The 16,614-nt window shown below is 42.2% G+C and overlaps 2 protein-coding genes across 11 annotated transcripts in view; both read left to right on the top strand.

Annotated features, from left to right (window-relative positions):
• The window catches only part of Tead1 (TEA domain transcription factor 1), a 258,279-nt gene that overhangs the window by 158,512 nt on the left and 83,153 nt on the right, over positions 1–16,614 (top strand). The window lies entirely within an intron of this gene.
• LOC131423928 (nuclear respiratory factor 1-like) lies at positions 529–2,780 on the top strand. Its single transcript, XM_058576872.1, has 2 exons — positions 529–617; positions 736–2,780. The coding sequence occupies exons 1-2, from the start codon at positions 529–531 to the stop codon at positions 1,463–1,465; spliced, it is 819 nt and encodes a 272-aa protein (XP_058432855.1). The 3' UTR covers positions 1,466–2,780.

Below are 16,614 nucleotides of genomic sequence, written 5' to 3'. Positions count from 1 at the left end.
AGGGAAGGACAGAATTTAACTGACAAATAACACCCAGACCAATCCACACTTGTGAGCAGGAGGGCCACACAGGGCCTGGGCCACTAGGATGCAGCTAGGAAAATGGGCCTCTTAGAACCACTCCCAGAGCAGGGCCAGATCCAGGTATGAAGATCCTTTCTCTTCTGACACATCCCATTGTGATGGCCACCCTTCCTAAGCCAGGTGTCCCTTTTCATTGCAGAGAAATGACAACTAGAGGAAAAGAAATGGCTCCCATTGGTGTACCCTGGTCTATGAAGACTTTCTCCCTTCCTCCTTTCCCTTCTAGCTCCTCCACCTCTTCCCATTCTCTCCCCTACCATGCACGCGCACACCCACAAGCACGCTTAGCACGCACTCCTCAGACCCTTATTACTTCTGTTACCTTCAGTTCATATACATGACCAATTCAGGACTGACCTTAAGACCAAAGCAACTCTTTAATGGTCATAAGATCAAGGAGGATTCCTGGGATATGGAGGAGATGGGAAGCTGAGGAAAACCCTTATGTCCCTGGTGGGAGCTTCAGGACATTCACCTGCCAGTGGCAAGGTCAGCACCTGGGCCAGCCCGAGGAGTGTCTCAGCTGGCGGACCGTGAGATCCCTGGACCTTGCAAGTACTTTCTGGATCCCACTGCATCTTGGAACCTCCTTCCTCAAGTGAGTCCAGCAGGGAAGTTCTGGGCGGCCACTGGGAGGCAGCTTTGGTGAAGGGCATGGTCACCTCTGCCTGAGTTTGTCAGTAGCTCAACGCATGGGCGGGAGGATCTTTTATATGCTTTTGAAGATCAACAAACACAGGCTACTACCACACACAGTATAGCCCATCTTGTACCATCACAGACTGTAGTGCAGACCTTTAGCAACCCTGACGGCACTGTCTCACTCATCCAGGTTGGTACAGGGGCAACAGTGGCCACATTGGCTGATGCTTCAGAACTGCCAACCACAGTCACTGTTGCCCAAGTGAATTATTCTGATGTGGCTGATGGAGAGGTGGAACAAAATTGGGCCACATTGCAGGGAGGAGAAATGACCATCCAGACGACGCAAGCATCAGAGGCAACACAGGTGGTAGCGTCGTTGGCAGAGGCCGCAGTGGCAGCTTCACAGGAAATGCAACAGGGAGCTACTGTCACCATGGCACTCAACAGTGAAGCTGCCGCTCATGCTGTCGCCACCCTGGCTGAAGCCACCTTACAAGGCGGGGGACAGATCGTCCTGTCTGGGGAAACCGCAGCAGCCGTTGGAGCACTTACTGGAGTCCAAGATGCTAATGGCCTGGTCCAGATCCCTGTGAGTATGTACCAGACTGTGGTAACCAGCCTCGCCCAGGGCAACGGACCAGTGCAGGTGGCCATGGCACCTGTAACCACCAGGATATCGGACAGCACAGTCACTATGGACGGCCAGGCTGTGGAGGTGGTGACATTGGAACAGTGACATGCAGCCGTATCATGGCATCGTTTTCTAGTCTACTTCAAAATTTTTTACACGTTTGCAGAGGTGCAATCAAATGGAATTAAGTCTCACGACTTTGGAAGAAAAGTTTTGTTAACCTTTTTTTTTTAAAAGGAAGAAAGGCAGCAGATTTTGGAATTGCATTTTTTTAAAGCACCACTCTTGATTTTCTGGGATTGGTGGAGTAAGAAACTGCATTGTCAATTTCACTGTCCCAAAAAAGCCAAATTGTGGCAGGACTTCTTTCTGCGGAAACGTGTGTATACTTATGTGTGTGTATGTGTGAGTGTGAATATATGTATATGTGTACATATGGACATACACATTTACATACATATATATAAAATATATATATACATACATATATATGTATATATATGTATGAAACCCGCATGGAATTATCTGTATGAAATCAAGGTGAGCTGTGGAAACAATTATCCACCTAGTTTAGTGGGTGGTAGGGTACGTGGCCAGATACAGTCACCTGGTTTTTGTTCATACCAAGTCATTCTCTATGTGTTTCAACTTGCTTTCTTGGTTTAAATCTTTCCTGTTAAATTAATGCCTGTTTAATGTTCTACTCAGAGGGAGTTTATGAAGCAGTTCTTTGTCTTTTGTCCTTTAGTTTGCTTCCCACTCTTTTTTTGTGGTGTTGGGGATCGAACCCAGGCCCTTGCACATGCAAGCTCTCTAGCACTTAACCACTGAGCTAACCACTGAACTACCTCCCCAGCCCTTTTATATATATGACTTGATAAGATAAAGTCATACCCACGAAACACATTAAAACACTACCCGTGGTTATCTCTGTGTGAAGGTGGGCTTTTCCCCTTCAAGTAGCTGGGATCACAGGCATTTGCCACCATCCCTGGGTTTTCCTTTTTTTTTTTTAATATTTATTTTTTAGTTGTAGTTGGACACAATACCTTTATTTTATTTACTTATTATTATGTGGTGCTGAGGATCGAACCCAGGGCCTCACACCTCCAAGACGAGCACTCTGCCACTGAGCCACAGCCCCCCGGCTTTTCCTTTAATCCCACTTAGATAACTGTGTCAAACATCTGAACCCCCAGACCCCAGACTGAGTCCAGATGCCATTCCTAAATTACCCTTAGTAGCGAGTTTGTTTATTTATTTATTTATTTTTAAGACTTTGATTTGTGTCTGTGTTCATTTTTTTCATTAAAATATCCTAGTAGTTTAGGGCTGTCTGTTGGTAGAGTGCTTGCCTTACATGCACAAGTCCCTGGGTTCAATCCCCAGCAACACACACATACACACACACACACACGCACACACACACACACAAATCCTAGTTTAATTTTTACATAAGAATAAATCATACTGAGTGTTTTAATTCCAAAGGAAGATTATTCCCCAACAACTTTCATTTTAAGGCTCTTCATAAATATAAGAAAATTGTTATCCAAAGGGTTAAGTCAATATGTGGCCCCAAGAGCAGTGTATGGTGTTGGCATCTCAGAGCAGTGATTGTTATGGGCAGCACTGGGTACTTTATTGGTGTGCACTGCATTGATGGAGTACATGTGAAGATGAACTTTTTCTCCTTTTATCAAACCCTTTGTTTCCTCTTTTTGTGAATGAGACTCCAGTGTCATCCGGCCAGCCCTTTTACTCATCATGCAGTGATGCTTTGAGGAAAACAGGAGTCTTCAGGGAAATGAGAGTTCTCTCTTCCTCATTTAACTGGCAGTGAGGAGTGCTGGAGACATGTGGGCCTGTTCCTGTTTGACAGAAGCAATAATTACATTAAGATCACATTTAAAACAATGTGGTTGAAAAATTACGATGCTAATGAGTTGACACCTGATTTAGGAGTCAACTGGTATTTACAGTGTAATCGTTGTGTGTCAGCTACTGTGTCATCTGTTGTCATAAAAATGTTCTTTATTAATCCTGTCAATCATTCTGTAAGGAAGTTTTAAATCCTCTTCTCAGATAAGAAAACTGAGGTTTAGACAAATACAAACTGGAATTAGAATTAGATCTCCTGATCCCTAAACCAGGGCCCTTCCTTCTAAATCATCAAACCTAGCCCCTTTTTTTTGTGTGTGTGGGGGGTTCTGGGGATTAAACTCAGGGGCACTTGACCACTGAGCCACATCCCCAGCCCTATTTTGTATTTTATTTAGAGACAAGATCTCACTGAGTTTCTTAGGGCTTCACTTTTGCTGAGGCTGGTTTTGAATTCACAGTCCTCCTGCCTTAGCCTCCCAAGCCACTGGGATTTCAGGCATGCGCCGCCTCAGCTGACCAAACCTGCCCTTTGTGCAAGGTGCTCTGTGGACTTTGTACAAGAATCCGATGGTCACTGTGGATTGGGCCCTAGAAGGTTGTGTGTAGTCCTTTGCACCATCCTGAAGGATGGATGTAAGGAGGCCCACACTGTCTTGCAGTGAAAATGACCTGCACTGAACACAGTTCACTCCTTCTCTCTGCAGGAAGGAAGCTGAAGGGAGCTCTGGTGGAGGTTTAATACCGTAAAGGCTAAAGATAGATTTATCCAGTGCTTTCCTAAAGGCCTCAATGTAGATCCACTAGAAATTATATAGAGCTATTTTTAGGACATTCAAAGAATTATGTAAGATTTGTTACTTTGTAATATCTTTTTTTAAAAAAATATTTTTTAGCGCTGGGGTTGTGGCTCAGCAGTGGAGCGCACACCTAGTACCTGTGAAGCGCTGGGTTCGATCCTTGGCACCACATAAAAATAAATAAAATAAAGGTACTGTGCCCATTTACAACTAAAAGTATATAATATATATTATATACATTATATATATATATTGTAGTTGGACAATATCTTAATTTTATTTATTTATTTTTTATGGGGTGCCTAGGGGAGCCAAGGATCGAACCCTAGTCCTCGTACATGCTAGGCAAGCGCTCTGTTTGAGCCACAACCCCAGTCCACTCTGTAATATTTTGACAGCTAAAATTTAAATGGTCCACACTTATAATTTATGGATGAAGTAATGACCCACAGGGAGTTCAGAGAAGCAGCAAGCCTCAATTTCTAGGTGGAATCATAGGTGGAGGACCAGAAAACCTCTCTACCTATCCCAGCAGGACATTGAGGTACCCTCTTAGGGAGGCTTGGCCTCAGGGTTCTCAGGAGGTATTTGCTGTCACATCACAGATAAATGATCCTTCAGGGGTAAAGCAGGGGCTTAACATGACAGTGTCTGTCACTTTTAATGTTGCACTGCGGCTCTGCACAAAATCAGTCTTTCACCTCTGTTGTATCATCAGGTTGGTTATATGAAAAGGTATTTCATCCTCTTTTTAGAAGAATTTTTGAATATGGGATTCTGAAAATGCTGTCACTACATGACTTACAACATGCCCCTATGAGACCTGATGGCAGAAGTTCTGGGTTCTGGGTTAATGTTTTACTTCCTTTTGTGAAACATTCAGGAGGAATGTGTGAGAAGCAGAATTGCATTGCTTGGGGCATTTTGGGAACACTGTGTTGTCCTTGGGTGACACTGAATGTGGAGGATGCTACATGGCTTCCTGCAGTGTCCCTGGCCTCTGATGCTTTCAGGGAAAACCAAGTTTTACTTTTCAATTAGTACTTGTGTTTGGAGAAGGCTTAGGAACATAATTCTAAAAATTTTAAGTAATCTGGAGTAGCTAGCTCTCTCTGGTTAAGAATTTGGGATTTGAATTCTGTTGAGAGCAAAGTTAAGAATATGTTTTTATCTGTTTACTAAATGCTCTTTAAAGATTAATTTTACCATTTTAAGTAAGAAGTCCCTACAAAACAAAGGTTCATTATAGTCCAGATGTAAAATCAGCAGTCAGTCAGATTTTGGTTCTTCCCTGCTGTGAATGACCCAGCCTTGTGACCTTGGGCATGTCTTTTGAGTTCTCTTTGCTTTCATTTTTTGCAAAACTGAAATTGTTAGATGCAGTTATTCCTAATGAGCCAAATATTCCTGACTCTAATATCAAAGTCTCTAGAGAGTTCCTTTTAGTCCAGGAAGTACAGTTGCAGATATTTTTGCTGTTTGCTTGTTTGTTTTAGAGTGATAATATTCTGTAATTAGGAGACTTGGATAGATGAGAAACCACACACATAGAATTACAGGGTTTCTCAACAGAAAATCTGTGTGGCTCACACTGGGGAAATGGGCTTATAAATTTCTTTGACAGAAAACATGTCACCACACAAGCAACTCATAAAAGAACTCTGAGTATTGCTTTTCATAGACTTGGGAAAAATCCCAAAAATTTTTTTCCAAAATAATAATTTCATTCCAACTTAGTTATTTTTTTTTTTTTTAATTTGAAGAGCACAGTCTTTAGAAAGAAGTACTATATGCACGTAGTTCTGGTCCATTCAGTCAGTCAAACAATTATTGATCATGTCCTGTGGGCTAGGCAGTGTCCTGGGGGGCGGGGGTTGGGGATAAAGAAATGAGAAGTAAACTCCTTTGTCATGTAGTACCTTAAAGACCAGGAGAGAGGGTGACTAGAAACAAGTGAGTGTAGAACATGGTGAGGTTCTAACAGCCAGAGGACAGAGTGTCTTCAGAGAATCACTAACTACATGTCAGGGGAGGATTGCCTTCAGCTGGTACTGATGGCAGCCGTTAGAGTTGGCACTCGGGTGTAGGTACTGCAGGAAAGGAGGGAGCCGTTGAAAGTAAGGTGACAAGACTTATTTTGAGAAAGATCACTCTGTAGACTTATGGAGAGGTGAGAGTGGGAGGAGATGGAAGATAAATAAGGAAAGTGGTTCTGAGGATACTCCAAAGGATCAGAGAGGAAGTGGTGAGACCAAGAAGCCAGGCTGATCTTAGGATTTGTAACTTGTGGCATCTGGTTGGCTCACCCCAAGTCACTGACAAGGGAGTGGTTCTGGGATACTCAAAGTGACATTATTTGCTGACTTAGGGACCTATTTCTCCTTTGGTGAAGCTTTTAGAGCAATGACTAGCATTAAGAAGTGGTAGCCAGCAGCATGCTGATAAATATTTTGCAACCATGTGTGTGCATGTACATACACACATCTGTATACAGACACACAGTATAGACTGATGAAGATTTCACTAACATAAAGCATTTGTGGTATACAATTTACAAATGACAAAATAGGCAATAATTTATACTGTAAATTCTACGTAGGGTATTGATGGTCACAGAATATTTTCAACCCTCAAATTTTTGTACCCATAGCTCAACAGTGATGGTACTTGACCATTGAGTGTGATCACTTGTTATCCCACCGTTGACATAACATGTGGACCCCGTTACCTCCCCTCATTTCCTCTACCAGAGGCCTCTGCCTGACTATACACCTCTCAGCCAATGTTCTTGGAATTTGTTTCCATTCATTCCTCCACACTCCTAGACAGTGACCACAGTCCAAGTGTGTGGGATTATTTGAGCCACACAAATCCCAAAGGTGCTCTTGATCCTTGGAACCTCACTCGAGAACCCTTATCTCAGAAGAGAATTCACCTTAGGTCAAACTGATGAGTAGTGGATGTGAGGTGTCAATCAAGAAGGCTCAGAGAAGAAATGATTGGGTTGTGAGAGTCTTAACCCAAACAGGGATTAACCCCTGATAGTGATTAACTGCATGGTAGGGTGTGGCTGGAGGAGGTGGGAATTGGGGGCATGGATTTGGGATATATATATTTGTATCTGGTGAATGGCATCTCTCTGCTTTCTGATCATTGTGTGAGCTATTTCCCTCTGCCACACTCTTCTGCCATGATGAGTGGATGGATGCCTACTGTCTGTGGATGGAGACCTCTGAAACTGTGAGCCCCCAAATAAACTTTTCCTACTCTACAGTTGTTCTGGTTGGGTTCTTTCAGTCACAGCAGCAATAAAGCTGACTAAAGCAAGTGGCACCTTTAACCACAACTCCTTTTGCACTTTAGCATGTTCCTTACCGCATTTAGGAATGGTCAGTTAATGTGTCTTATAACCTAGCCTCAGCTCTTGTCCTGTAGGACTCTTCTCCAGCGCTCCCCTTTAAACTCTGTCCACCCTGGGCTTCCATGATGCTATCCAAGCCGGTATATTTCTCTTTTCCATTTCCCACTCTCCACTGCTGATGCCTTTCCCTCTTTTCAAGCCTCTTTCCTCCTCAGCTCTCTTTGCCTGGGTGTGGTTTGTTCCTCCCAAGGGTTCCTCTGTCAGCAGTAGGCTCTTGACACCTAGACCCAGATCTCCTGCTCTTCCAGACCCTGTGGGCATTTTTGAGCATTCCTTTTCCAAAGTTCATCTCTTGGTACTTTCTGTGGTTTGCTGGATGCAACCTAAACTCTAGGCATGATGTCCCACTATAGGAAACTTTTCTGAGCTCATTTTCCGTTCCTCCAGGTCATACATTTTGCTTAGATGTCCTAGGAGTGCACCAATACTAGAATAATCTAATTTGCTTCATAATTCATTTGCTTCAAGCTAAATAAATACTCCTACCTGCTCTCAATTAATCAAATTGTAGAGAAAGGTCAGTCAGCATATACTGGGATGATTGTTTCTACAGAATAGTCTTTCTCACTTAACTTTTATGTATTTTTATCTTTCATAAAATAAATGACCATCTGTTGGCCCCTGATGCTCAGGTTGTAAGGGTTTTACCGGGTGCTCTTCATGAATTTGGACTGGCTATCTCTGTTGTGAGATACCCAGTTTTCTGCAGGCCTTCTTTCAAGGGTGAAGGGACCTCATTCATATCACATACCTCCCATTTTTCTCTGAGGTAGAAAAATAAGAGAGAGACTTCATATTAAAGAAGTTGATATGTAAGTGGCAACTCCCTGCATGTGACCTCATATGAGTGGAATGGAATTAGATATGCAGTGGTTCTAAGAGTTCTAGTAGATATTTGATTGCTCGCCCTTGGTAGTAACGATATGGCTTTTACAGCGAGAGTTTTACTGGAAATTTATCCTGTCTTTCATCTGGTTTGTCCCTGAGCCAGACCTGTCTGAAAATTGAAATGTAATACTTTCTCTCTTCTCAAGTTATCAGCTGGAGCTGTCAGGAATTTGTTGCTGTCTGCTAAAGCCCTTTAGCCTGAAAACATGCTAAAGGCAGAGCATGTGTGGGCGTTATATGGGAGGTTACATTATTATGTGGATGCAGAGAGGCAGTTCAAGACGATTGGGGAATAGGCCATCTTCCATTGGTTTGCCTCCTTAAAACTCAGCTTCAGTGTTCAGAAGGAAATGGGAGGTGGAGAATTGAAGGATACCAAAGCTTTCTAATTATATTTGTGTATGTTTGGAAGGAAAAGAAAGTAGCTAGAGCTCACTGCAGTGTGATAGCTTCATGTAGGTATTAGACCTTTGGAGAAACTGAGGGTCGAAGTTATTCACTTTCCCTGAAGTCAGTGACTGTTAATGGCAGAGTTCTTATCACTTTCTTGTTCATATGGGGCAGTCTGGAAAGACCTTGTAAAATGTGTCATGACCTCACAAAGTAGAGATGTCAAGGTTATATGTATGTTAAAGAAATGTAGTCAAATTTCCTTAGGTGCCAATTGTGGTAATCCAGCGGACCCTAATCCCCAAATCACTCCTACAGAGCACAGAAAAAAACGGACTACTACTAATCATGGGAGCCTATTATAATGATGCATAGCTTGTCATAACACATTATAATATTACAGCAAATATATTTAACACACCAAACATTCTCAGGGGACTCTTAACTCTCTTTAAAATTGGTCTCCAGGCCTCTGCAGCAAGGTCAGCTGCAGTTCTGTGATACAGCCAGGTCGCTTTGGACTAAACCAAGGCTATGAGAATCCCTTTTAAAATCCCTGCACTGCTTCTCTGGGCTCTAAAAGTATGTTTGGTTTTGTCAGCACCTGCAAACAGGAAGTTGAGATTTGAGGAGAGACCTTTGGCAGTTGTACACTGAGCCTGCTGGAGAGGGAGTCTCTGTTGCCATGGAAACCACACTGCTGCCTCCTGTATTAATGGCGGCTTGGCTCGGTGAACTTCCCGAGGTACTCTTACCCAGTCCTGTGAATCATTCAGAGAAATGCAGGCCGACTTTTCAGATATTTCTCTGTCCTTTCTCAAGCATTCCCTCCTGGGTCTTCATGAGCTCAAGAAATTGCTTGTATGTAGTTTCAGACCCACTGATTTTCATCTGGCAAGCATATCTGAAGGCTGTCTCCTTCCTTTCATGCTTAAATCACATTGAAGCCTGCCTGCCTTGTTCCATAAGTGTGTTTTTTTGATCATGCTGGCTTTTAGAGTTCATGGGTTGAAAATGAAGGAAGAAGGGATGGAAAAACAAACCAAACGGATATACTGAAAACCTTCTGATACTCGCTTTAAGGAAGTTTTGTTTCTAAAGCTTTTCCTAACTTTTACATGTTTTAAACTTAAAAAAAAAACAAATCCAAAATGAATAGTTTTCCCCCATCATTCCTATGAGACACTTTAAAAAAAATAAAAATGCTATGATATATATATATATATAATATTTTAAATACTTTTTTAGTTGTAGGTGGACACAATTCCTTTATTTTATTGTTTATATGTGGTGCTGAGGATCGAACCCTGGACTTCACATGTGTTAGGCAAGCGCTCTACTGCTGAGCCACAATCCCAGCCCCTGTGAGACACTTTAATATAATCTGTCAAAGGTTTTTAAAGTAGTCTAATTTCACTAAACTTACTCTCCTTCTGCCAGGCAAATCAACAGCATTGGAACTTGCTTCCAGAGAGAAAGGGGGAAAAAGAGTGTGTGTATGTAGTTTATTTTATGCATATATACTTAAAAAATACATGTAGATATATATCTATACCCCCAGCTCATTATTTATCTGAGAGGATGCAAATGGTGGTTTTTAAGTCCTTTAAGTCATTCATCATGCCTGGCAGCTTCTATTGTCTCATTTTTGGGTTTGAGCCAAGCCAGACTCTTTCTATGGGTCTTGGGAGGGAGATACATAGATCTGGCTCTGCCAAACCTGTGTTCTTCGGGAGCCCGAGCCCTGCTTTGAATGAAGGGAATATGGGCAGATTCATGAATCCCCTCAGATTGGGAAAGATCGGGGTCCTCATTAAAGTACGAAGTTGCACTCTATTTAAAGGAGAAGCAAGGGGACTTGTTCCCTCAGTTCTTCCAGTGTCTGAGAATTACTGTTAGCATTTAAATGCATTTTTGTGGATGTAATATAATACCGTTTATAGTTAGCTACAAAGTAAGTAATTACAATGCAGCAAATGAAATTCAATATAGCTTTGTCGTGGTTTTTTGAATTTTAATTAAACTCGACTTAGAGTAAATTATAAATGCCGCTGCTTTTGTTGTGACAAGTGACATTGACAAAATATTAATCTAATGGGTTGTTATTCACAGAAGCTAAATGTCTTCTCTAGTTTGCAGGCTCTGCATGTTTGTTTTGTTTTGTTTTAGTTTTCAGTTTATGCTTTAAAAAAAATCCGCAGAAAAGAATAAAGTTTTAAAACCACATGAAATAAGTACTTCATGTATGGAATATTCCATCATTGATATTCTGCCAGCCATAATTGCATGCATCTCATTTATGGCACTGAAAACTTTTTTTTTTTTTTAAACCAGATGTCTCTGTGGTCACTTTTTTAGTATCATTAAATCTGTAACTGGGATAAATAACTAACTATTGACTACAAAGCCTAATATTAAAGGAATAATCAGTCCATGTTCCTATTAGATCACTTCCTTTTTATTTTACTTTATAAATTACCTTGTGGTTTAAAAATGACATTTTATTGGTTGTGAAAAATTCCTTTTATGGCTAAATTACTCAAGTTATTTTCTTTAGGGATTCTTTTAACTTCAATTTATATAATTACCTATAAAGAATATACATTAAACATTCAAAAACTAACTTTTCTTCCTGTCGATTTCTTGTTTTCCCTCTTGATGATTTAAAAGTTTTTCATTGTTTTAACATTTTGATGTTTAAAAAGAATGTGAATAAGTTAATTACAGATCTTTTACATTAGTACTGTAACAGCATTGAATAAAATGAATTTTAGTCCAAGGGTAAAATCTTTACATTTGCTTATTTCTTTTTACCCTTCAAAGCTGACCAAAATCCAAAAGGCTAAGCATAAAATCAATTTTAGTTTTTGTTTTTTTTTCCTTCATTGTGTTAGAAATTCTTATTTGAGTAGAGCTAGTTACTCCCTTTTCTGTGTTTTTTTTTTGGGGGGGGGGTGTTGGAAAATCACATTATTCAGCTTCCATGTACAATTATTGTATTTTTAATCCAGAGATTAAATTGTTGCCTCTTCCATCACCACCATCAGATCGCAGGGGGTCAAGGCTGGGGAGGGTGTGAGACAGTTGGCTGTAGATGTCCAAATATGACAACAGAGAAATCTCTAAAACAATATGGCAGTGGAGCATTTGCTGACTTCTGAGTGCCAGATCAACCCCAATATTTTTTCAGGGATGCTAAACCTCTTGTAACTGCTAAATTGGATTTGTCACTGAATGAAGTATCAGCTGCTGTTGGACAAGGCCATAAAAGCCAGCCGGCTGGCCCTTTGTGGGCAGGGCTTACCCAACGATTGATATGTTTTAGCACTTTTGGGATTATTGTGATTAAGAGGAAACCGTTCTGAATGAGAGAGAAAAGGGGGTAAGGACACAACCCACAGCTGGTGAGAGCATGTGTTTGCTCCAAGGAAGTCACCATTATGGCTCTCTCCCGGTTCCTGCCCTGATTGATGGGTGTGAAATCTTTATAGGAGGAAGCAGTGTCCCTACTTCCTCTACCCATGACTCCGTGCAGCAGGGCAAGAGGCATTCAGAATGTTGTGGACTTGCGAATTCTGAGTGCTTTATAAAGCACACCCCTGCGCGTGCGCAAGCACACCCACAGTGGCTCAATGCGGTAATCTAAGCACGCGAGTTAATTGAGTTAACGTGTTAGGGATTTCAGTTGTAACAACAGAGTGTCCTCTTTCATTTCCCAGACCTGAGGCTCTGTGACATGTATTAGAAATGCACCTCCATGTAGTTTTGCAGAGTGGGTTTGTGCAGGCTGAATTGTAAACTGCACAGGCAGTGGGTTTGTAAACTTGAGCACCTGGCTGAGGGAGGGTTTAGTAAGTATAGGAACCATCCAGTCTTTTTAGAACAGGTTTGTTTTGAAGAACCACCTGGCCCTGTGAGCTGTGGGCTTTTTACACCAACCAAGAGGCAGCTTATTGAGTGGATTGGAGTTTGAAGTTTGCCCAGTACTCGCAAATGCACATGAAATTGGTCCCCTCTCTGGCTCTCTGGGGAGGGGTAGGGAGTGGAGGACCCCGTTCCTGTTCAGAGTTTGCTTAGCATACCACACAGGAAAGAAGCCAGCTTGCCAGGTCCCGCAGAGTGTCTTTCCAAGCCTGTGAAAAGCCCGAGAATCATCCAGCATCCGAGCATGCTTGCAGCTGGCCCTCTGCTAGCTTTGATCTGCGAGTCAGGCCGCGCCATGAATGCCCTTATTGTCATGTTATGTGTACACAGTGTGCGAATTATTGAAAATAGGGAGGCCTGAGCCTCATCTGGTAGAGATTACAGTGCAGGCATGCTGGGCGAAGGTCTGTAATTGAAAATCCCCAGATGCTGTTTATTTGGCCTTTATCACATGACCTGCTGCAGGAAGATTGTCTGAACAAAATGTTGCCTGCACTGGAGAGTGGAGCCCGCCCTCCCCCAGCCCCCAGAGCCTCCCCAGGCTCAGTCTGTACACAGCTTAAACACCTGCCCAAAGGATTTTTAAAGGCTTAAAATAGATTCACTCATAGCATTTAAATAGAGGGCATCTTGCTTGTTGGTTTAAACTGCTTAAGCGGTTGTTGACTTGTGGAACCTTCTATCCACACAAGGGTTTGCTGGATAATTTCACTCTGAGATATCTTTACAAAGCAACCTTCAGGGCTAGAGCCACATATGGATAAGTAGTTTGGGCTCTGCCTTTTAAAAAACAATCAAATGTGTGTCCTGAAAGAGCTTGCAGATGAAACCACACTGACCATCTATATTCCTTCTGCCTTGAGAACATACTGTATCTATCAGGAATATGGTCCTGGGATGACCCATTTGTTTGCTGTTTGTTCAGTTCAATCTTACCTATCCTACCCATGAACAAGTAGAGATTTTCTTAAAAAAAAAAAAATTCTTTTTTCTTCAATGAAATACTGAATGTTAGCCTTTATGTTGGTGGTAGATTGAGGCAGGATGCTAAATCAGAAATTAATGAAGATCACGAGAATTAAAAAGGGGGAAGCCAGGCCTGGTGATGCAGGCCAGCTAAATCAGGAGTCTGAGGTGGGAGGATCACCGAAGCCCACAAGTTCAATACCCGCCTGGGCAACAAGTTGTGACCCTGTCCCAAAACAAACGACAGAAACAGGGAAGACTGAGTGAATCTTGAAGAAGGAAAGGCTGTAGGTTTTCTGGGTCCACTCCACTGGAGAAGAAAGCAGCTGCTGAGCCTGGGTTGTTTGCTCTGTCCCTGCTGATTGCGAGCTCCTCGGGTTCTGGGGGCTCAGGGTGGGAAGTCTGGGCTTCTGCTGGCATTCCACAAGCCTTCACCCCCACCAAGGGTTCCTGGAAGGCAGATGCCCAGCCTTATGCCTCATTGTACCCTGTGCCTGGTCACCTGGGCTCTTTCTCTTCTCCCTCTTCATCTTCCTGCCTTTTATCACCTCCTGCATGCCATGATAATCACCTATTAATCTGACTCTTTTTTCTTCCAGGAAGAGGATAAAATGAGCACTAGCAACTATCAATAAATAGCATGTTCTAAATTCAGTGCCAGAGGTTGGGAGGACAGAGAACTAGGGACGTAGAATGCAACTCTTGCCTCCACCAAGCTCATAATTTGTCAAAGAAAATAGGCAAAACCACTTGTGGGCAGAGTTCAGCAGGGCAGGCACTGTACTAGGGGCATGTGGGAAGAACCTGGAGCCAGAGGGTGCCGCCTCTGCAGGTGGTGGGGGTGGTGGCCTAGACACAGGGTCTTGGGAACTCAGAGATGAGTGTTGAACAGGCTTGGGCAGGGGCCGCTGCAAAGGCATTTCATGCAAAGGGAACAGCACCCCGCATGATGAGGAATAAGGATGTTTTAAGGACAGTAAGGGGGGAGAGAAAAGGCAAAAAGTGCTCTGTTCATGCAACAGTTTGGTGAGGGAGATTTTGATCCCAGGTACTTAGAAATCTAAAGGAAAATAAAAATGACCAGTTTCTTCTGAATCTAGAACTCAGTCAACAAAGGCAAACATTGGCTTTGTTGGCCATCATGTGAGAGGGAAGGCCAGTCACGGGCCAATGCTTTCTCCTTGGTGCCCAACCGCAGGTTTGCCTTTGGCTGCTCCTGGGTGTGAAACCACTTGGGAGTGGCCAGGGCACTTGGGTCAAATGATTCAAAGCATGACAGCCAGAGGAGGGCAGGGCTCTGGACTTCGCATGTCAGACTCTTCTTCATTATATTTCCTCCTGCCTTCCTAACACTCCTTTACTACTCTGGTTTGGCATCTTACCTCAGTTTCCCTTCTAGACCTTGAGATTCTTGAGGGCAGACAGAGTGTCTTATTCTGGGGTGCATCTCCTACAGAGCTGGGCACCATCCCTTCTATGTGACAAAAGTTCTGTGACCAGGAGGGGAGCATCTTGGAGCCAGATTGTGAAGACTTTGGATGCATGAAGAGCAATTGGGACTTTATCCTGTGTTATAGTTGTTGAATAGTGCGCCATTTTAAAATGGCACACATAACGTTCAGTCCATTTCGTGGTCGAACTCTGCCTCCTCCTAGGATTTTGTTCTCTTTGAGCACTTAGTTATGATCTTATGAGAAGGTCAGTTACTGCAGTGGCTATTTTCAGAGTACTGGGTCTAAGGTTAAGAAATGATGAGGGCTGGGGATATAGCTCAGTTGGTAGGGTGCTTACCTCAAATGCACAAGGCCCTGGGTTCAATCCCTAGCACACCACACACACACACACACACACACACACACACACATACACACACAGAAATAATGAGCATGGAAGACAAAGCTGGGTTTGGATCCTAATTCTGGTGCTTGCTAATTTGGGAGCCTAACTTCTTTGAACCTGTGTTTCAGCATTTGTAAAATGGGAATTAGTTCAGATTGAAGGTTATACGTATGAGTATGGAAGCACAGTGCTTCACATGGTGCTGGTACATAGTAGGTATTCAGCCATTTATGGTCTGGCTTTCAGCCACTTCATACCTTCTTCTGCCTCCACACAATAGGATTTTATTTAGCTTAACTCCCAACTTTCAGTTTCTTTGAGTACCTTTTAAAAATGTCCTTTAGATCACAGTTTCCATATTATCTTTAAAAGAATTGCTGAGTGTCTTAGACATTTTTCCTTAGCATGTTTTCTAAACACCAGATAATTCCAGGTGAGTGTCATTTTATTGAAGTCTAAAAGACTCACCTGTGTGTATTGTTTAGTGTTAATTCTTTTGGGAAGAGTTACGTTTTTATGCGGAGAACTAAATTCTGCAAGTCCAGTGGTACTGAATGCAGTGCCTCCAGCCTACCCAGAGAGATAATTTTACACTCTGTCACAAATTTTAAGAAATATGGCCACAGTAAGTTCTGGTAAAAAACCTAATTCCTGCTATTTTATTCAGTGAATAATCCATTTCAAATTAAAAGATTACTGTACTAAGAAAGTAGCTTGCATACTGACCTCGTGATGTTAATATGCCACAATAAAGTATGTCTTTTACTTGGAGACAATTTTGATGGTCATGTAATTTTGAAAATTGAGGGTGATGCAAAGATTTTGAAAACATTTTCAGTGTAACATGGAGAAGATGTTCAATTTCAACTTCATTGAAAATAAGGAGCATTGTAGGTTTATACTAGATGCCAAGTGGTATGTGTCCTAAACTTATTTTATATTTGTAGATGGACACAATAACTTTGTTTTATTTATTTATTTATTTTTATGTGGTGCTGAGGATCAAACCCAGTGCCTCACATGTAGGCACTCTACCATTGCTACAAACCCAGCCCCAGAAAGCCTTTTTAATCCTTCTTTAGGACCTCATGTATTGGTTCAAACAAGGAAAACATGTAAGCCCAGTGCAGTGACATCGCATAATA

This window comes from Marmota monax, unplaced genomic scaffold, assembly GCF_021218885.2.
Source record: "Marmota monax isolate L192 unplaced genomic scaffold, Marmota_monax_Labrador192_F-V1.1 WCK01_AAM20220418_F8-fsc00061, whole genome shotgun sequence".
Classification (NCBI taxonomy): Eukaryota; Metazoa; Chordata; class Mammalia; order Rodentia; family Sciuridae; genus Marmota; species Marmota monax.
The sequence above is the reverse complement of the archived record's forward strand: the minus strand, read 5'-3'. Positions and strand labels throughout refer to the sequence as shown.